This window comes from Natator depressus, chromosome 13, assembly GCF_965152275.1.
Source record: "Natator depressus isolate rNatDep1 chromosome 13, rNatDep2.hap1, whole genome shotgun sequence".
NCBI lineage: Eukaryota > Metazoa > Chordata > Testudines > Cheloniidae > Natator > Natator depressus.
The window spans coordinates 13,032,613-13,046,401 of NC_134246.1; the positions used below are offsets into that span (position 1 = coordinate 13,032,613).

Consider the following 13,789-nt stretch of genomic DNA (forward strand, 5'->3'; position numbering starts at 1 on the left):
ACTAGGAGGGGGAACCAGTTAGACCGTAGAGTTCAGCATGCTTTATATAACACAGGCATGTGTCCAGGTTGAGACCAAATATTGAAGATTAAATGTTTAAATCTGTTTTACCAGTTTGCTTAGGCTGAATACTTGAGCAAGAAGCTGTTTGTGCATTTCTTTAGCTTGGTAGGAGAGTTGGAAGAAAGCTACCCCCATCCTATTCAATTCAGCATTAGATAGCTCACATGGTGCACAGAGTTTATCACTAGATATAAAGTGCAAAATGGATATGAAAGGATATCTAATTGGTTGTGGGGTGTTGTGTTTTTTTAATTAAAACTAGCTCCGTGGGGATTCCTGCCATTCCTGACAGTCATTAGGGAACTTAAGCTGCTAAAGTAGCAGCCATTCTATTTTAAGCTTAATCTAAAGCAGGTGCTTGTTCCCATACCCAATTAGGCCAGTCTTTAATGTTCAGTTTATGGAAAAGCAATCCTCCTTGTGCTGTCTGTAGTGGATATAATTTATTAAACTGCCTTTTTCAATGCAATAATATACATTTTGCATGAATATATTGCTCTTTCAAAGATTACAATGACTTCTTACAACATCCTTGCAAGGTAAATTTTAATGTACATTTTCCAAATGCGGAAACTAGGTACAGAGAGGTTAAGTGACTTGGCCAAGGTCACACAGGGAGTTAGAAACCTGTCCCTATCAGCAATGGGGAGAGGAGGAGACTTACAAGCAAATTCCCTAACAAACTCTACTAAAGAGACAGCTTCTCTCTTTGGTGAACCACTCAGGAGCAGTAAACTAGGAATCACCTGATGAACCAGGCTCCCAATCAGTCCAGGACTCCCACTCCTTTCCCAACCCATGCCAGGTCCAGGACCTGGGCTGGAAGGCGAAGAGAAAGTTAGGTCAGATGAGAGAGACTCCCCAGCTAGTCCAACAAATGCAGATTGGCTTGGCAACAGCGCAGACCAAACATGACTCTAAAACCAGCATATCCCATTCTGTAGGCCTCCCTGGAGTGGGGAGCCGGCTGAGGATCTCTGGGAAAAACAGCACTAGGGAGAGAAAATGAGCATTGGACCATGGAGAAAATGTCTGATACTGGATGTACCTGGTGGATTCTGACTGATCCACTTCTTGTCTTGGAGGAAAAAAAAATACGTAATAAGTGGAGGGGAAAGCTTATTCACTTGGAAAGCCTAAATTGTCAGAAAGAAAAGGAGTACTTGTGGCACCTTAGAGACTAACCAATTTATTTGAGCATGAGCTTTCGTGAGCTACAGCTCACTTCACCGGATGCATACTGTGGAAAGTATAGAAGATCTTATTATATACACACAAAAAGCATGAAAAAATACCTCCTCCCACCCCACTCTCCTGCTGGTAATAGCTTATCTAAAGTGATCACTCTCCTTACAATGTGTATGATAATCAAGGTGGGCCATTTCCAGCACAAATCCAGGTTTTCTCACCCCCCCCCACACACAAACTCACTCTCCTGCTAGTAATTTTTTCATGCTTTTTGTGTGTATATAATAAGATCTTCTATACTTTCCACAGTATGCATCCGATGAAGTGAGCTGTAGCTCACGAAAGCTCATGCTCAAATAAATTGGTTAGTCTCTAAGGTGCTACAAGTACTCCTTTTCTTTTTGCGAATACAGACTAACACTGCTGTTACTCTGAAACCTATAAATTGTTAGAGAAGCCTATCTGCAAGAATTGATGCTCATGTAGAAGAGTATGACGTTGTATAGTTATAGGGAGCCAAAGTGAAGTGAGACTGTCAGGTGAAATTTCAAAACAGGATGAATTTCAGTTTTTCAAAGTATTTTCACTCAGTATCATTGTGAAATAAATTTATTCTCTGAATAGAAACTGGAACTGTTAAATTTGTAGATTGAATTCAGTTATTGAACTGTGAAAGGGGGATTTTAATCCCACTGCAAGTGAAAAGCTCAACATAATTGCAGCTATGGAGTTGCTTCCAATGCCTCCATAATATTGGTTAAATAGATGGATACTTGGGGTAAAACCCCAGCTCCAAAAAAGTCAATGGCAAAACTCCCATCAATAGAGCCCTGTGTGGATACACAAATGTGTATCTAGATCCGATCCACTATCCACAAAAATTATCTGTGGAGTTGCAGGGCTCTACACTGGGGGCTGGGCTGAGGCTCCAAGTCATCCCCCTCCCCCCCCGGAGTCCAGTCAGGGAGAGCCATGTGGGGAGCCTGTGTGGAGTCTCAGACCCTCCACCTGCCCTCAGCAGGGTGAGGCGCTTGGGGGGGGGGGGGGCGGGCGGCGGGAAAACACAGCTGGGGCTGCTCTCAGCACCCTCCCCCGCCCCACTGCGAGCAGATGGAGGGTCCGCTGCAGCTCCCCGGCTGGGCTCCATGCTGGCCTGGCGTGGGGGAGACCTGTGGAGCTGCCCAGAGGCCACTCAGGCCCCCCACCCAGGGCAGGTGGAGGGTCTGCTGTGGCTCCCCACAGCTACCCATCTGGCTGTTACCGTCGCTGGGCTGGAGCCGGGTCGGGAAGAGCTGTGCTGGCAGCTGTGCGGATCCGGGGTAGACCCTCCACTTGCCCTGGGCAGCTCGACAGGTCTCCCCCAGGCCAGGCCAGAATGGAGCCCAGCCAGGGTCCCTGCCCCAACCCCACCCCACGTTCCTGCCCCTCAGCCCCTGCCAAATGTCCCTGCCCCCCCAGCCCAGGGCAGGTGGAGGAACCCAGGCTCCCCACAGCTGCCAGTGTGGCTCTCCCTGACCCAGCTCTGGCTGGGGAAGGGGATGGCTCGGAGCGCAGCCTGGTCATGGTAAGAGCCGGGTGGGAAGCTGTGCGGAGCCACAGTGGACCCTCCACCTGCCCTGGGAAGGGGGGCCCTCCCAGCGCCCGGCCCAGGTTCCTGCCTCCCAGGGCAGGTGGAGGGACCCAGGCTCCCCACAACTGCCAGCACGGCTCTCCCCAATCCAGCCGGGGGGCAGGCGGCTTGGAACTGCAGCCCAGCCACTGTAAGAGCCAGGCAGGCAGATGTGGGGAGCTGCGGTGGATCCTCCACCTGCCCTAGGCATGGGGCTCAAGCAGCTCCCCGCCCAGTGTCCCTGCTTCCCAGGATCCCTGCCCAGGGCAGGTGGGGGATCTGTGCCGTGGTTCCTCACAGCTGCCCACTTGGTTCTTACCATCAAAGCCCTGCGTGGATACAAAATTTGTATGCGCAGAAATGGTCCATGGATATCCACATCCATGGATATAAAGCAGATACCCATGGATTTGCAGGGCTCTACCCTTGCTTCCCATGCTTATTTTATTTTGATAGTTTCTTTGCCAAACCATGTGATGATGTAGCTATAAATATTTAGCATTATCCCCTAGGACTACTACATATAGTAAAAAGGTGTGCTTGAACACAGATATTCATTTGTTGTCAAAGCAGGATTAGATTGCAGATAAAAGGACTGTCAATTTCTGAATTGTACCACACTGAACTCAACATTTGTGCTTATGTAATAAATGAAAAGAATGAAGAGGAAAAAAAATACAGAACAGGAAGAACAAAGCTAATTGCTAACACACCCACATTTTATATTTAAGTACTTCCTTGAAACGCAACTAAACCTCAACTTGACTTGATTGGAATATTAATTGTATGTATCCTAAGTGTTAACATATTTGGACAACTGAAATGCTTACGTATGTTTCATGACAAATTCCCATGGAAATAATGCTATCAAAATAATTACAAAATACTAGTTGCATTCTACACACATGAATCAGAAAGACCACGTAGACAAGTATAAACAAATCTAAACTTCCAATTAATTATTGCTGATCATAAAGGAAGGCACTTTTCAAAATAAACTACAAGGCTAATTAATTGCTGTCACACAGAAAAGTAACAATGTAACATCGTTGTGCAGTAGCTTTAAAAGCCTACTACTTATCTGTAATTTTAGCTTGGTTAGTTTGAACAAAGGCTAGAACATTTAAAAAAAAACTAGAAGAAGCTTCCAGCTTTTATTTTGATCACTTTAGGTATTATTGGATAACAGCATCGAGTATTGTTAGACACTGAATAATTGGAAGTGGAAAGTTAACATTTAAAAAGGCCCGCTAAATTTCAAATAAGGTTAAAAAAAGGGCTCAGAGGAAGGCATATGACAATCAAAAATGACTAACATCTAAAAGTTGCTCTATTCAAGCACTGACATATGCTATGTAGGCTACCAGGAACCTTGATGGTCATATGACAAAACCAACCACTTATTTCAGTCAAAGTTACAGGGACAGACTTGATCAAAATCAGAGCAAGTCGCTGTGCCTTGCTGTACATACACATAGTATCACTCAGTTCTACATAGGCAATGCAGTTCTGACTTGGACTTGAATTGGACTGGCTAACATGTTCAGTTCCTGTTAGAAGCTTTAGGATAGGAATCAAGAAACATGGATTACAGACGTTTTGGAAGCAGCACATTTCAGTAACCTGCAACGCAAGAGAGTGCAAAGAAAGATTACCACTGCGTTTCAAGACACAAAGGGCCCAAATTTAAAATGGTCTTTATTAATGCACCCCCCCAAAGTTTGCAAGTGCATCTCTTTATCCACATAAAAGAATGCACACATCTGGGTGAGCATTTGCACATGTGATTACACTATTTTGCTGGGCAAACATTTGCACTCAGAGATTGAGAGCACTTCTTTTGGGATGTCTGCAATTTAGTCCACAGCTTTTTAAATAAATGTGGTCAGATTCATTGTGTAATTATTAAAGAAGAATAATCAAAACACTCTTCCATACTCTTGCAAAATGATTCCAAGAAGAAACTGAAGGATTCATTGAAATGTATAGATTGGACTTCCATAGTCTAGCCTGTCTAGAGTAAAAAGGAAAAAAGGGTGAAATTAGCAGCCACAGTGTGGTAAAAGGCTTGCAGTTTCTAAAGAGTAGCTGGGAAATAACATTTAAGTAAAATAGATTTCAGAAGTCAATACTTCCATACCTGGCACTATACAGTATCTGTAAACTTCCCCCTTAAATCAAAACTACTATCTGGCACAGACATCATTTAAAACATGTAAAAGTTTTCCATACATCTGGACTTTTTATATTAAAAACAAAGCAGACGGGCTAAAGGCAGTTTTCTTTGCACAGTCGCAAATAATAATTTTTTTTAAAAACTGAGTTTGATATTGATTTCTCCAAGGAGTCCTCGGTAGAATTCTTCTCTCTTCCACCCAAACCTTGAGTCAGAATCACCAATCTTTCAATGTGTTTAAACACACTGATATTCATTTTAATGTGCGAGGTTCATAAAACAGCTTTAACCAGATGAACTAAATGCTTCTCCAAAGTCTGAAAACATCAAAAGTTACGGTAATAAGTGTGTTCATATTTTTCAGTTGAGCTAAAAGGACTTGGATCCATTAATTTGTTTTAATTAAAGGCAAATTGCTGTTTAATGGTGTACAAAACCCAGCCTCAGTGCTACTTCAACTGCAAGAAAGAAAGCTCCAGCTCAAGTTTCAGCATGGTGTGATGCCATTATCCTCCACAGTTCTCCACCAAAAAGATGGAACCCCAGACTTGGTATTTCTAATGTAAGAGGGGAAAAAAATCTAGAACACTTTTGGGGGGAACAAAAAACAATTTTGGTGCCTTCTTTAAAAATAATTTAGCAGTAAATAGCAAAACATTTCCCCCACCTCCATTCTCCTTTGAAATGGAACAGAAGACTATTGTAAAAGTTTTTACTTTATTTCTGAGATCACACTGAGCTTTCTGAATGACTCCATCCTGACATATGTTAATTCAAAGTGATCTCCAGCACCTTTAAGAGAGACGTGTACTGGTTTTGACTAGAGTCAAATTAGTTAATGTAAGAGAGGAAATATTGTGGGGGGGGTTTATTGTTAGCAAGCAGTGTCAGAAAGTTACAAACATTAAATTTAGTCTTAACTAACACAAAGAGAAGTTCAATTACAACTGCAGCTAAAATTGTGTAGGTAATCATTCTACATCTAAAAGCATAGAAGGATATATTTACTAGTAAGCAGATTCTGCAATCCTAACTGGAACTGCAGTCAAGAGTAAACTACTACTCAGTGTAACTAAGGATGGCAGAATCTGACCCCAAAGAATTATATTTTTTGTAAATAATCTTTTAAAGTAAGTCACATTACCAGACATGGATTTTGGCCATCTATTTCTTGTTTAACAATAGCTGTAAACAACCTAAGTACACAGGTTATTTACAAGTTTATAAACAATTTGCAAAGTGAATAATTCCAGATAATCAGATCACAATGAACACCCTGTATCAGAGTTACACAGAAAAAGCCTCAGGGAAGAAAAATAGCAATGACTTTTACAATCATGCATACAGTTGTTTCAGAAATAGTATGCTGTGTGAGTAATCCAATTGGAAGACTCTTCCTTCGAGCGTTTTGCTGAGCTGTGTGACGTAAAAATAGACTTGTATGCCTCTGATTTCTCCTCGCTGTTGGCAATGGATCTCTTGGTGGTGCCAGCTGAAGCTTTACTGATTTTTTCTGATGCAGAAGAACTTTCATTAGCTTCTAGAGAAGAAACGAAAATTCAATTTCTCTAATTTGCAAATTTAAAAAGCCCCTAAGTTATTAAATCATTTTTGTACCTCTGGAAGATAAGTTTATTGATGGCTTGATTCAGAAATCTGACAGCTATGAATATCTTTCATGAATGTATGAGGTAGGTTCTAGTTTGTCATTTGTACCTCTTTCCGCACACACAAAAGTGGCAGCTAAATCTAGATACAGGAAAGCATGTCTCTCTCCACTCTGTGTGCATGTACACCCTCCCTTAGCCTTCTGCACTGCTTAACACAGTATTGACATCATCTACTCCTGTATGCAAAAAACAGAGCTCTGAACTCTGGTCTTAGCAAGTAAGTGTAGGAGGCTATTTTTCTTCAGCTATTGTTTTAGGATTAGTTATTAAATGACAAAAGCTACAGTTGTGACATGTTTATCACTTGGGAATCTATCTATTCCCTTTATCATTGATGAAGTGAATGCCAGAATCATCATTTATAAACTGAAGAACTCATTCCTTCTTTGGGGAGAGGCAGGGACAGACACTTTTATAATGAAAATACTCTGATTACTACACAAAAGCACTATTGCTCATCATATAACTATCTCTGGATTCATCAGATGACTTTCTCTTCAGAAAATGTTGTCTTCTCTTACTGTAACTTACATGATTTTGAGTCTCATTTCTAAACTCTGACCTTTACAATGTGCTCATTTTTATAGCTCTGGATAAAAAAAATCAATATGAATTAGAGACAGTAAATTTTGTCTTATTACCTAAAGTCATACTGCTACTCTTAGTCTGGACTAATGGGTAGCCAAGTGTAATCTTAACTGCATGACTGCTGCTGACTATATTAGGTATGTCCTGAAGTTACTCTCCAGTGTTCTGATATGTAACAGAACAGCAATCAAGTTATTAAAATATCCAAAGCTGATTAGTTTCGTTTGAAAGGAATGTCAAAAGAGACTTGTCCTTCTTCAGATTTAATGGGAAATAACAATTTTTCTGCAAATGTTATAAACTCCTCCCCAACACTACCAACCTTGCAAACTTAGATGGGCAAGAATATTTATTTTTACCAAGTTAAATCCTATAAAAACTGGAATTGGTAATGAAAACCATAAGGTGACCCTGTCTTATTTTACACTAAATCCTCTATGATGCATTGAACAAATCTCTCACAGGGTCATATACGGGGGGGAAGAACATTACTTTTAGCATAGCTGACGCATTTATGGTTTGAGAGGAAATAGTAAACAATCTTCTTCAACTCCTAAATAATGGTATTAACACCACAAAGTGGAACTGATTAAGATACAATCGGTAAAACAGACACATAAAAGAAAATATGGATGATATTAAGGACCCAATTGTCAGACCCAGGCTTCTGGGTGTGCATGCAAACATTGGACTGCACTCTGCCCACACGCTTGTGCATTTGGAAAGTTTTAACACCTCCATGTGTGCACAAAGGTTAGAATTTTACCTCCTACTGGGCTTTATAAGGACAGGTTTCAGAGTAACAGCCGTGTTAGTCTGTATTCGCAAAAAGAAAGGGAGTACTTGTGGCACCTTAGAGACTAACCAATTTATTTGAGCATGAGCTTTCATGAGCATCCGATGAAGTGAGCTGTAGCTCACGAAAGCTCATGCTCAAATAAATTGGTTAGTCTCTAAGGTGCCACAAGTACTCCTTTTCTTTTTATAAGGACAAATTCTTTAACACTCTGCACGTGCTTACATTAGAATTTTCAAGCATGTTTGCAACACGTGGTTGCATGGGTATGTATGAACCATTTTGAGCACACACCAAGGGAGGCAGGGTAAAAGCCTGGTCAAAAATTTGGCCCCAAATAGCTTACAAAGAATCTCTAAAAATATCTGAACACAGGAAAACAGTTTATGAAAACTTTCCCAGTTAAACTGAAACAAAACACCAACCTGCACTCTTTGTGAAGACAATCTGTTTCCTTTCTCCAGAATTAGTGTTCATACCATCTTTCGCAGTCTTTACTTCTGATGGTCCTGGAGAATCTGCAGAAGAGGAAAAAAAAGCAAAAGCATAAGCTGGTTAAATTACTCAGAAGGTAAATGTAAGTTATAGCTGTGACAACGTTACCTTCAGTGGTGTCTTGTTGAGAGACTGATTCCGCTGCCTTACATTTCTTTGATTTCTGAAACAATATAAGCAGAAAACAGGTTACATTTAGAATCTCCATATTGGCTATCAAATCAAGTGTGCATTTGATAGAAATTCAAGTCCCTTTGCTATGCTTATGTTTTTTCTACAATGAACTTGTTTCTTTCCATACAGCTGCTTTATGCTTTTCTTACTATTTTAGTATAGAAAATAATATTTGATTAGCTTGGAGGCATCTCAAATAACAACACACAGGCTGAAACTAAGCTGCCTAGAAGCAGTTTTTTTTACTTATTTGGTTTCATCTTTTTACTAATAAAATGAGTCTTTGTATTTTTTTAAAATGACCAGCTCTTCAGTAATTTTATTGACTAGCATTGAAACCATTTGGTGAGATACTACAGCTGTGCACAACTGTAATGAATAATGACATTTCTGAACAAAAGAAACTTCAGCATAAACAAATAATTGGAATCCTTACTATGATTCAATCTTTATTTTTCTCACTTAATCTTGGTTTTAGCTGATGTATATTTCCTAGTTTTATGAAGGCATTCCTTCTTATATGGATACTCACTTGAAAAACAAAGCTTAGTAGAACAGTTCATTTTAATTTCTTAGAAGGCTGAAAAAATATCAGTTCAATAGCATCTCTTGGCAAGATTTTCAAAGCCCACTTTTGTATGTGCTCAAATAAAAAAAATCTGTCAGACTATGTAAAAATACATTTAAAAAAACCTGTATGAAAGTATCAGAGAAAAACAATGACAATATTTGATGTTTAAGGATTTGCAGACACTGTCAGCAACTGTAAATTTCTTCAAACAGATGACTAACCCAATGAAGGTAAACGTTTAAAATATGTTGCCGAATCTATGAGCTCGCATACTGTCACAAGTATGATTTAATCTTAGGGGAAAAAGTGACCTAGCAAATGCTGCTCTTAGTCTTGTCCAGCAGGTGATGCTAAAAGACCACTATTATAAAGCCAGAAATAAACTACTCAAAAAGAAAAGGCATACTTGTGGCACCTTAGAGACTAAACTAATTTATTTGAGCATAAGCTTTCGTGAGCTACAGCTCACTTCAGCGGAATACTCCTTTTCTTTTTGCGAATACAGACAAACATGGCTGCTACTCTGAAATAAATTACTGTGATTTTCTTTGCAGTATGTGGATGTAAAGAGCACTCTTTTCACTATGCCTCCATCTTTGTGTTATGGACATGCAAGACACTGAAATTTACAAGAACGCTATCTGAGTGCTTCAGAAAACAGGATTTTTGTATATTTCAATAACCTGTCTGCTTCAAACACAGAACAGGCAGAGAGAAGGGATGATGTATCGGAAACATGTCCTCGTTCATGGAAAAGGTCTGCACACTAAATCTGACAATGGATCACCTGACAACAATTGAGGCTTTCACATATTAGTTCTTCATCTAATAAGCAGACAGAATTAAAGTTAACAGCTTACAACAAAAATTGCACTTTCAGGGTAGGTTTTAGCCTTGAGTATTTCTTTAGCAGCGCAACTAACAAGCCTGTCACACTTGCCTGCTCTCCAGTTAATCCAGAGTCCAAAGTTCTTACTGACACCAGATAACCAATTAGAGGTGTTGAACAGAAGAAGATGCAGCCCTAATAATATTTACTGAAACAACATGGATTTGGGTTTTTTGGGGTTTGAACAATGCAGAATATCTACAAAAAACTTGGCATAAGACACGCTTCTCTCTTCCACATCTCAATTTTAGTTCTTGAAATGATCAGGAAATTTCTCATTTCTGATGAGGAAGCACTGTTCTTGAAATGTAGACCTAAATAAGAGTTTTGGTCATTCAAATTTGCATAGTTGGATGGTCGCTACCCAGCAATTCCAAAGACCAAGGAGGCTCCCCATTGAACCAAGGAGAAGCTGCAATGAACACACAGAATTTATATTAAATACTTCTTGTATAATATGCTACTTTAATTCAGTTTGACAAGGATAAGAACAAGATGCACTCTACCCACAGGAGAAAGGAACAGCAACCAAAGACCAAAATTAGATTGTAAGAGAAGTTATTACTCAGACTGAGTGAAAATAAGTTAAATGTAAAAACTAGTGCCAGTAAAACAAGTGTTCTTTCGTATGGCTTGAGTAGGTAGCAACAACTACAAATTAGTAAAATATGGGTTACTAACAATGGTAATAGTTATTTTATTAAAACCTATTTATAAAAGACTACCATGAGCTTAAGAAATGAATATAAAACATATTGTAGAATGAAACTTGTATAGATCTTATAGGCAACCACCTGTTTTAAACAACTGTTCTAAAGGATTCTTAAATGTATCAACTACAATTCTGTTCCTGTGTTGTTAGAAAACCATCTCTAAGAGGTCACTTAAAATAGGCTTCACCATAATGCAAATACAACTGAGGATAAGTGACACACAGAATAACTAATTAACACGTTCCAATTACACATGGCTGGCCTCCAGCACAACAGCATTGAAGAAGCAATCCTATTACCCAGGTTGGAGAATTAATTTTGCATTCTAACATATTTTAGTTTTCTTTCCATTCAAAAGCTGACTCAAAACAGAAACAGCTGAAAAAAGCAAAACTATCCTGGGACCATTTCAAAATAAGTTGCTGCAACAATTTAGACTCTTTAGGCCAACTATAATTCTTGACTATTTCTATTGCATTTTTTCCCCAATTATCTTCATTATCCTTTGTATTGACATTATGGTATGCCAAAGTGGCCGCCATACACTTGAATTGATGTTGGTTGCTTTGGTCTTAAGCATAACAATATCTTTCTGGGACTTGGTCTGGAATAGACAGTGGAGATTACTGAATAAATCCCCTACACTTCAGAATAGTATGCAGAAAATCAAAATGTTTTGCACCTAAAATGCATTGTCTTGCTGCAGGAGAATGCTGTAGAGAAACAACTAATACTTTTTAAAAAAATTGTTCTGGATAAAACTGAAGCATTCAGATCAGTGGGTCCAACGTGAACTAAAAAGAGACTTACCAGCAAGAAATAAAATCTGGATAGCTTAGAATGAATGTGGTTCATTCTGAGAATCAAGGAAGAATCTCTGTTTCTACAAATTGAACTTTCACCTATGAGATCTATTCATAAAAGATCTCATTTTACACACACACACAACTTCCTAGCATTTTTAAGTCTCTGTAAAATCATTACCTTTCCCACTTTACTCTTAAGCCTTCTCTCCTCCATTCTTTTCTTCAGCACTTCCACATCGTCTTTATTACCATTAAGTATAATCACATCAACATCTTGAAAGGGAACACCACACTTGAATAGAAAAAAATGAAACAAAACATAACTTTTCAAGATTGGAAACAGATGTTTATGCTCGATGGCTCTTTGTTTTAAAAGTACAGTTTTTTTTTAAACACACTTCAAAGAACTGCCACATCCTTATCTTTCCTTCCCCCTGCCTTTCCATTTTCATTTTCTCTCCCCATTTTTCTCAGCATATATTTCTCTATTTTTAGACACTGATCAGAAACTGCAGCAGAAATGGCATTATACTATGGTCTTGCACAGAAGTGCTCCCACTCATGAGGGTGACTAAGGAATGAAACTACAGTTAGCACTGGTAAAGCATCTGCATGGGAGCCCAGTGTGATTCCATTTTGCAGCAGCTAACTGTGCAGGTTGCCTCATACTTGTCAACTAGGAAAATGGAGGCATATCCATTAGTCCTCATGCTTGATGTTTGTTAAATACTGAAAGTTAAACATTTGCACATATATTAACCCCAATTTAATCTAGACCAGTAGCATGTATACATGCAAAGGGTTGTGCACTAATTTTGCTTCTTTCTGAGGTATAAATGAGGGCTGAAAAGAATTTTTTTAATGTTTTCCCCTTAAGCGATGGTGAATTTTTCAGACACCCTCTGTTTGTTAGGTGTTTGAGTTAAACAAGAATAGTTTTGAACGGTGCAACCAAAAATTCCTCTTGTCAATTGTGCCAATATTCTCTCGGTACCTGTGTCAGAATCCTACTAGTTCTCCAGAGATTCGTAACATTTTCCACCAAAAAAAAAAAAAATCTAGACAATAACTGAATTTCTAATAGGAAACCAAAACGTCAAGCCCCCTTCATACCTCATAAAGAAGAAAACAGAGCCTAAACATTTTTTTTTGTTTTTAAAGCACTTTGAAGGTCACCTTTAAAAAGAGTGAACATGGGTTTTAGGGTTTTTACCACACAAAAAGTCCTTGAGTCTTTCTTGTAAATAATCACATTGTGAGAGAGAAAGCTAAAAATAAAAGTGAGCATTTTGTATCAAATCAGTTCAGAAAGTTAGTTTAAATCAGTGCAGCTCTCTTATCTAGGCACACTTATATTGGTTTAAGAGTGCCTTGTATTGCTTTAGCTCAACTTAAACCTGCATGTCTACCTCCATTCAGCACCAAGCCAAAACCGTGACTGGCTGACAGTATACAGATCGTTTGGAGGGGCAGCTCACTATTGTATCTAATTAAGAATACACACACACAAAACACATCTTGAAGTGAATTTTGTTTGTGTTTTGATAGGTTAAAACTTTGCTGTAGCATAAACAGATTACTTAATTAGCTTTTGGCACAAAAAGGGAGACAAGACATTTCCTAAGTTAAAAGGCAGTGCTCTAATGAAAAAAGGGTTGTGGTGGGAGTCCACTCTCCAATTTCCAAGAAATGTAAATTAATTGATTAGGTGGACAATCTTATTTTCAAATATAGTTAAGGATGTGTCTAGGATTACATGTAATTACCAAAAAAGCTTCATTTTTTTGACATCAGCATTAATATATTTTGGAAAGTTAAGGAAATTAAATTTTCCTTTTTAAGGTGCCTGATGCATAGATTGAATTAAATCATCTACTACAACAGGGGTTAATTTTCTTGCCCCTCCAGCAGACTTAAAACGAAGGGGCAAGAAATTGCAAGCAGCAGAACTGGCGATTGCACATGTGCAGATAATATACACTAAGTAGACCCAAACCAGCAGTAAGCACTGTTGTGGTTGATTCATATCGCCTTACTGTGACACTGTTAGT

The 13,789-nt window shown here is 38.9% G+C and overlaps 1 protein-coding gene across 1 annotated transcript in view; it reads right to left on the reverse strand.

Moving 5' to 3' along the window:
- Positions 1 to 4,007: 4,007 nt before the first annotated feature.
- The window catches only part of RTF2 (replication termination factor 2), a 52,404-nt gene continuing 42,622 nt past the window's right edge, over positions 4,008 to 13,789 (reverse strand). The window contains exons 6-9 of the mRNA XM_074969841.1: positions 11,917 to 12,030; positions 8,694 to 8,748; positions 8,516 to 8,608; positions 4,008 to 6,576 (exon numbers count right to left, since the gene is read on the reverse strand). Coding sequence (XP_074825942.1) covers positions 6,389 to 6,576; positions 8,516 to 8,608; positions 8,694 to 8,748; positions 11,917 to 12,030 — 450 coding nt within the window. The 3' untranslated portion in view covers positions 4,008 to 6,388. The remainder of the gene's footprint in view (positions 6,577 to 8,515; positions 8,609 to 8,693; positions 8,749 to 11,916; positions 12,031 to 13,789) is intronic.